The 7,477-nt window shown below is 40.3% G+C and overlaps 1 protein-coding gene across 1 annotated transcript; it reads left to right on the top strand.

Moving 5' to 3' along the window:
• Positions 1 to 1,423: 1,423 nt before the first annotated feature.
• Positions 1,424 to 5,634, top strand: CTLA4 (cytotoxic T-lymphocyte associated protein 4). Its single transcript, XM_010302138.2, has 4 exons — positions 1,424 to 1,589; positions 2,778 to 3,128; positions 3,632 to 3,741; positions 4,684 to 5,634. Exons 1-4 carry the CDS (start codon positions 1,532 to 1,534, stop codon positions 4,780 to 4,782), a joined length of 618 nt encoding a protein of 205 aa, XP_010300440.1. The 5' UTR covers positions 1,424 to 1,531; the 3' UTR covers positions 4,783 to 5,634.
• The last annotated feature ends 1,843 nt before the right edge of the window (positions 5,635 to 7,477 follow it).

Below are 7,477 nucleotides of genomic sequence, written 5' to 3'. Positions count from 1 at the left end.
TACTCTGGATATGAAAATGTCAGGCATAACCTCATAATTTCATGCCATAAATCTCACTGATATTCTGATACACGATGTTGCAATACCATTTATTTAATACTAAATTTAATATTAAAATTGATTTAAGCTTGTCTAACCAGTAATACAATATGGGCCTGACTCATTAGGGTGCAATTTTTCATTTTCCCATAGCCATATTTTTATTTATCATCAGTTCTGTTTTGAATGCTGGTTAAAATCAAACCGACCATGAATCTGTCATTACAAACAATTGTTTCATCACCTAAGTAGGTAAGCAGTAAATTTATTTATATCATTAGGTATTTATGTGATTTCAAGATCAAATATTTATCCCATATCTTTGGACTGGGGAGGCTACTGTTCAAGAGCTAATGCTGTTAGTTTTTCTAGGTCATGGTCCAAAAGTAGGTCTTTGCAATCTACTAGATCTGCATATATAAATGATGAAGCATCTTCTAGAAGAACTTCTCAAAGTGGAGGGAAAAAAAGAATCATGACCTTCAGTGTAACTGAAGTGTAACTTGATTTTTATGAAATTCTTTAGGCAATGATTCAGGGATATGACAGTCAATCACATAAAACAGCAAAATGATTTTCAGACCTTACAAGACTTTTGAAAGGCCAGTGGGTGAAAACTGTTTCACTGAGATTTGAAATTACACAGGTGCTCTAAGCAGAGATAGCAATAATCAAAGCTCCTGCAGTGTTTTTCATCTGTTGATCTCAAGGTACATAGATAGTAAAGTCCATAGGTAGGGAAAATACTATATAGATGTGGTAGTCATTAGCTATAAACCTAGATAGATTTTTTTTCTTGGAAACCAGAAAGCCTAAAGAAGCTGGGTTATGATTCAAGTCACATTTGCTGATATGAAAAGCTGAAGTCATTGCAAGTGTAATCAGTATTTTGAAGGGGGCAGCAATTTTAAAACATCAAAAGCACTAACATTAAAGCAAGCAAAGAAATTGGGGGCGGAGGGAAGTCCTCCATAAAAAAGCTAGCTTGCACTGATTCGCTGTGCTACATTAGGCAGAAGTATAGTTCTCTGTGTGTTGTCCTAGCAGGAAATACCTGATGATTGCTAAAATATTAAATGTTGTGATTGTGCAAGCTGGCAGCACCAAAGGGCCTGAACTGCTCTATTGGATGATTACGTTTCCTCCCCAATTCTTAAAGCAGAATGGATGGCAGTTTCAGATTGAATATATATTTTCCATCTGCTGAATAGTTGTTTTGTTCATGCTGTTTGAGGTTAACTGTGCACGTACTAATCAAACCTACTACTTCCTTTCTCGTAAAACCAAAACAAAGCTTCATATTACTTTCAGGTACAGTATCTGGGATCAAAGCTATATATATACACACTGACTCTGTGTGGGTTCAAACATTTCGAAGATTCAGTATCCTGAAAGGTGTCGCCTTTTTTCCAGTCCTGAGACTTCCAGTTTGTCTTAAACTCTGAAGACATCAGCCACCTTCAGCCCCTTCAGCATCTGTCCCAGCGCAGGAATGTTCTCAATATTGGTCACCGTGGGCCTTCTCTGCACAGCCACTGCCACTGCTGCAGGTGGGTAGATGAAGGAGGCAAGGTAGCTGGGGGTGACTACATCTTCTCGGTTTCACATCTCTGCAGGAGATAGACTGGGTACAACAGGGAGAGGGAAATGACATGGGATCCCTCCATAGGACAGTCTGGGAACAAGGTCTTGGCCAACCACAAGCTATTTGGAAAACCAGACACATTAGAGCAGTAGCATCTGTAGAGAGGCTGGGCAGGATTCAGAGTAGCTCAAGAAGGAAGAAAGATTTTGACAAACCAGGCCTTGTGAGTTGTTGGCAGCTGATAATGTGGATATAGAGGTTTGAATTGATGAAGAAATTCTATTCCTCTTCATCCCAAATTCTTGCACTGCAGAACTGAAGAAGATAAGCCCTGCCCCAAAATGGACTGATATAAAATGAAATGAACAAATAATACTGAGTCTTCAGAGCTTATTAAAGCAAAAGTCAGTGTCTTCCCATTGTGTAGCAGGATAGAGTACAGAAGTTGTAAAAAGCAGCCAGTGGGGATGTACATGGTACACTAGTTTCCCTTTAAGATTTGTAATGATTTTTTGCAGTATATTTATCAGATTTGGCTGTGTGTTGCAGTACTGTGGCTTGGGAATAGCTGGTTAAAAATGAGGAGCAAAAAGATCAGAAACAAAAATATGCAAACAGGTTTTCCGTTCAGTTTTACTGTTAATCTAATGGTTCTGTTCCATGTTCCATACAGGATGTCAACCTGCTTGTTTCTAGATGTGAATATGCTTATTTGTACCAGGAAGAAATAGGGGTTTAAATGCCTAATTTTAAATTTCAAATTTCAGCTTTACCATACGAACTCTATTTTTTTTGCTTTCTTAAGTATATTACAAAGTTTTTGTTGAGGGCAACTGAAGCATGCAGGTCATTGCTCCAGTAAGTGGGCCAAATTACCAATTACTATTTAAGCAACAAGTAATTGCTGAGATTTATAATATCATTTGTAATAATCAAGGCACTTCTGGAGCTTTTTTTAAGTATATGAATGCAGTGCCTATTAATTGTGGTGTAGGGAGACCTTTTTTTGGAAGGATTTAGCAGCATTTCTAGGAATTGCCTATGGATAATAGGAGGTGGTAGGACTCCCTTCCTATTGTGCAGGTTTCAAGTACATGACTGCAGATCATTTCTTGACAGTTCACTTACCATCATGCTCTTTACTTCCTTACAGTAATGGAAGTGACTCAGCCAGCAATGGTGTTGGCGAACAGGCAAGGAGTTGCCAGCTTGGTGTGTAAATACAAGCACATTGGGAATGCAAAGGAAATTCGAGTGACTCTGCTTAAACAGACGGGTGACCGATTCACTGAAATTTGTGCTTCAACCTATACAACGGAGTTTAAAATGTTCAGTGTGGAAGAGGTCATTCAGTGCCATGTTAGCCCTAGCCGAAACAATGTGACCCTCACCCTCACTGGCCTGCAAGCTAATGATACTGGTCTTTACGTCTGCAAGATGGAGCGGATGTACCCTCCACCTTATTTTATGAACAAGGGAAATGGGACGCATCTCTATGTCATTGGTAAGCCAAGCTGCTTTACAGTACTGTGATATTCCCAGGTCAAGGGAGTTGCTATTATTTCTCAAAAGTCTTCAAAGTTCTGTTTGGAAGTGAGGCTGAACACTGATTCAAGCTCTGAGAATCATGGTTAGTTCTTATTCCTTTCAGGTGTCCCTGCACACACTTAAAGCATTTATAATCATAGCCATGTGATGTATTTAGCAATGTATGGATGTTTGACAGCATAAGAAATACCATATATTTCTTGTATTCATGTGTTCATGTATGTCTAGGCAGTTAGATATGTAAGTGTAGAAACAGTGGAGAGCAAGGTGTATGTTCTTCTGGAGATAAAGCCTATTTTCACTGGAGACTGAGTGGGCAGGGAGTCAGAGCTCACTCCTGGTAGTATCCTGGGATAGCACATGCTAGCGAAAAGCAGTGTGGAGGCTGACTTATTGACTCTAGGGTCTTCCTTATGAGGCTCATGTGTGACATGACTTGTGTGATATCATATGTTTTAGATCCAGAACCTTGCCCAGACACTGCCATATATCTCTGGGTATTAGGAGCTACTGCCTCAGGATTTTTTCTTTACAGTGTCATCATCTCAGCCATTCTCGTGGGCAAAGCGGTAAGTCCCATCAACTCAGCCCCATCCTGCTAATAACACCCCTTTGTCTGATGAGGACAAGGAGAAAGAAATGAGAACAGGGGAGAACACTAGGAACAAACACACTGGGATGCTCCTTTTTACTAGTGCAATGCTGTTACAATAATGCAAAATAAGAGAACTTGCTGGAGCAAGTATTTAGATTTGTTTATGGCTCATTTGTGTTGCCAGAGTACCAGAAAGCAGTCAGCTTACATCAGCTGGACTGACCCTTGGCCTAGGTTTGGATGCTTAGAAAAGGTTGGAGTCCTGGATGCTTCTGGGATCAAAGGCAACAGTCTTCATCTGTACTCTGATTTCACAACTGATTCATACAAAATCCCAGGATCTGATTTTTTTCTTTTCTCACCTCTGTGCAAAGCAAATTTAAAGAGGCTCCCCCTTGTGATGGGGGGGGATTGTAACTTACAGCATTTTAACTTCACTGCTAGAAATGTCTGCACACAGACAAAGGCATGCGAAATGTAAGCCTGGGTTGCCTCTTTCCATGGGATCTGGAGTACTCACAGTCTGTTAGAAATAAACCTGATGCCAAAGCTTAAAACCAAACAGTATCCTTGTCCCATATTTTTCAGTCTGCCCTTGTCCCTAGAAGCTAAATGAAATTGTCCGGTGTGAACACTCCTAGTTTTTAGTATTCAGTGCTGAACTCTGCAGCAGAAGCACCTTCAAAGGTCTAAACGAATGTCAGGACTCCATTTTTTTGCTACATGGGCTCTGTAACTCCTGATTCTCCCTCAAATGGTCTCAATTGATCTTCTACAAAGTGGGTGACAGGGAAAGGTATCTAGAATACCTTCTACTCAGTAAAGGCAGAACATCCATCAGTTTTCTCTAAAATGTGCTGGTCAATGATAATGCTGTGATCACTTGTTTATTTTACTGTCTTCCTATATTTTATAGATAAAGAGAAGACGATGTCTCACTACTGGGGTATATGTGAAAATGCCTTCTGAAAAGCTAGAGAAAAAAGTGATTCCATTCCACATCACTGTTAATTGAAATAAGGAAAGAGAGAAACCGTTCCTAGCTGGGATGGAGAGTCCACTAATTCACCTAAGTTAAAGAAATAAAATTGTCTTATCACAAAGGTGTGCGGGAAGGAGAGAGAATATTCTTTGTAACTTCTATGGTTTGGAGGAGAATAAATAGTTTATGCATTAATATTTCAAGGTTAACCCTGTCACTTAAAAATGGCTACATTAGGCCATTGATTCTTGGAGTTGTATTGTACCAATATGTAGTCTATATATATACACATGCATATATGTATAGCATTAAGAGCTATTGCTGTTGCATCTTACTGTCAAATTTCACCATGTCTACTGATCAACTGAAATCCAAACACTATTACAACAGAGGCTTTTGTGTCATTGCAAGGCTGATCCTATAGGTCTGGGGGGCAGAGGCAGAAGAGCACACTAATGTACGAAGGAATGTTGACTTGTTTCCCTGCATTGCTATTTATTGGTCCCATTTCTGGCATTAGTGCTCTGCGCTTCCACAGAGACATCACCGTAGGCTGGCACTGATGACACTGCTGCTCTGAAAGCCCGATCTCATCTCTTTTCACCGGCATTGTGTCCCAGCAGTGCCGTGCTGGAGTTAATATCAATGATATCTGAGCCAGTGCTGACAGCTCTGTTGGAGAGAAAGGCTGCCCAGCAGGAGCCCTCTTAGGCTGTTGCTGGGAGGTTGTTCCAGCTCTGCTGGGGCCTTGCATTTTACAAATGCTAAATTAGCATCTATCCAAAAGGCAGAAGTATGTTGCTGTGTTTAACTGAGTCTATTTTCCATGAAAATACCAACAGTGTATAATCTTGTTTATTAGTTATGTACCATTCAATAAAAACCTTGAAGCTTTGCCCAAATTCAAGTTCATTTCTTATTCACCGTTCTCAGAAGAAACAGGAAGTGGCTACATGTTAGAAAGCAGCGATGAGAAGATGAACCTTTCCCCTCTGACCCTGTGTTTTGTCCTTCTGAGAAAGCCTATGTGCTCATGCCAACACTTGCTTTCTCAGCTCTCCTCCTCAGGGGGCCACCATTAAAATCCATCAAGTCTTCTATTTGTCTAGTTAGAGCTGCTGTGATGTGGTTCAGAGATGCTACCAATCACCTTTTCACTTCCAGCAATGTTACTTATTTGCAGAAGGTAGCTGTAACGACTTTGACAGCTTCTCCTGTACGTGTTTATACAAAAAGCTAGTCCTAGTTTCAAATCCTGTTTTCTTTGCACCTCTTTGACACTCTCACTCACTAAATGGTAGCTGACACACAAAGCTGTTGGAGCTTAAAACAATTTCAGCATTCTCAGCTACTGCATACTACTGTGACTCTTTGCTATCAAAATTTCACCTTACGACCGAAAAACTTGGCAGCATGTGTCTCTGTTTCACAGCTGTGAATCTATCTTCTTGGCTCCATAACTGTGAACCCAAACCCCACAGCCCTCTATGCCATGTTCCTGCGGTGGCAGCAGCTCCCAAAACACCAAATCTCATTGCTCTTTTGGTTCACTTTTCCCCTCTTGCCCCTTCATCTGGCACCACCTCCAACTGTACAAATAAACATTCACATTCTCAATTTGCCAGCATTTGGAGGTGCTAACTGCTCTCTCAGTGTTAACCTACAATTGTAGCGCATTAAGTAAAAGTAGCATCTGATGCTACCTTTTGCTGAAGGTGTTTCAGTATTCTGACATCAGTCTGAGATTTTTCCCCTAATTTTCCACTAACCTGGTGTTTTGGGGATAAAAAATGGTCGAAGATCACACATCTGATGTCACTGCAAAATGACTGAATTTCTGCCTAATCAAGTGCAGCCTGCTTAGAGAAATGTGTTCCATGATTGGTAAAAATAGATTTGACCCACACATCCACTTGTACAAGCTGTGAAGTCTTTCAATAAATTTACCCTGGCAAAGCAAGAATAACTATCCAGGGCAATTTTTTTCCACCACAGCAAGTAGTAGCTCAGATATCCCCTGAATCATGTGTCTGACTCCTAATCAGGAATCAGCTGTTTCTTCTTCTTCTTTTCTTTGACAACTCCTATACACTGGGACCAAGAACTCAGTTTTTTAAAGCAATCTATAAGCAGCTCTATTAAATGATTTTCTAAGTTTATCATTTCTGGGTGAAGAGATGCTTTGGACCTGTATCAACAAGCCCATGACCTCTGACCACAGCTGGTTATGAATCTGTGTTACCGCAGAACCTCTGTATATCCCAATTCAGCTTAATTTCAGGCAGCTAAGTTGACCATGGTTAGGCCTTCTGCATCCACCTGGACTAACCCCTCTTAGTATAGTAGCATTTCCTTGAGACATTCAGCCTGTAATGACCAGTGAAGAATTCTGCCCTAAATAAGCTGCAAGTCGCTAAATTGCCTGATTAGTGAAGGTTACAGGAGAGCAGAGCAGAAACCATCATCTCACATATGGCAATAGCAATATTTTGTGTTTGCTCCTGCACTTAAATAATTCCTGGTATGATGTTTATTAATTATCCTATTGGAAATTAATTTGCCCAAATTCTCTGGCTGTTCTGAACTTCTCTTCATCAACAGTAGCTACTTTTTCCAACCTCATTTTATTTCTGCAGTGCTTAATTTTCTCTGGCTTTCCTTACCACTGTAGCAGCCTTCCCTGAGCTAAATGTTATGTAGGTACACATTGTCATTTTTGTTCTAAGCC

Source organism: Balearica regulorum, chromosome 6 (genome assembly GCF_011004875.1).
Source record: "Balearica regulorum gibbericeps isolate bBalReg1 chromosome 6, bBalReg1.pri, whole genome shotgun sequence".
Taxonomy (NCBI): domain Eukaryota; kingdom Metazoa; phylum Chordata; class Aves; order Gruiformes; family Gruidae; genus Balearica; species Balearica regulorum.
The sequence above is the reverse complement of the archived record's forward strand: the minus strand, read 5'-3'. Positions and strand labels throughout refer to the sequence as shown.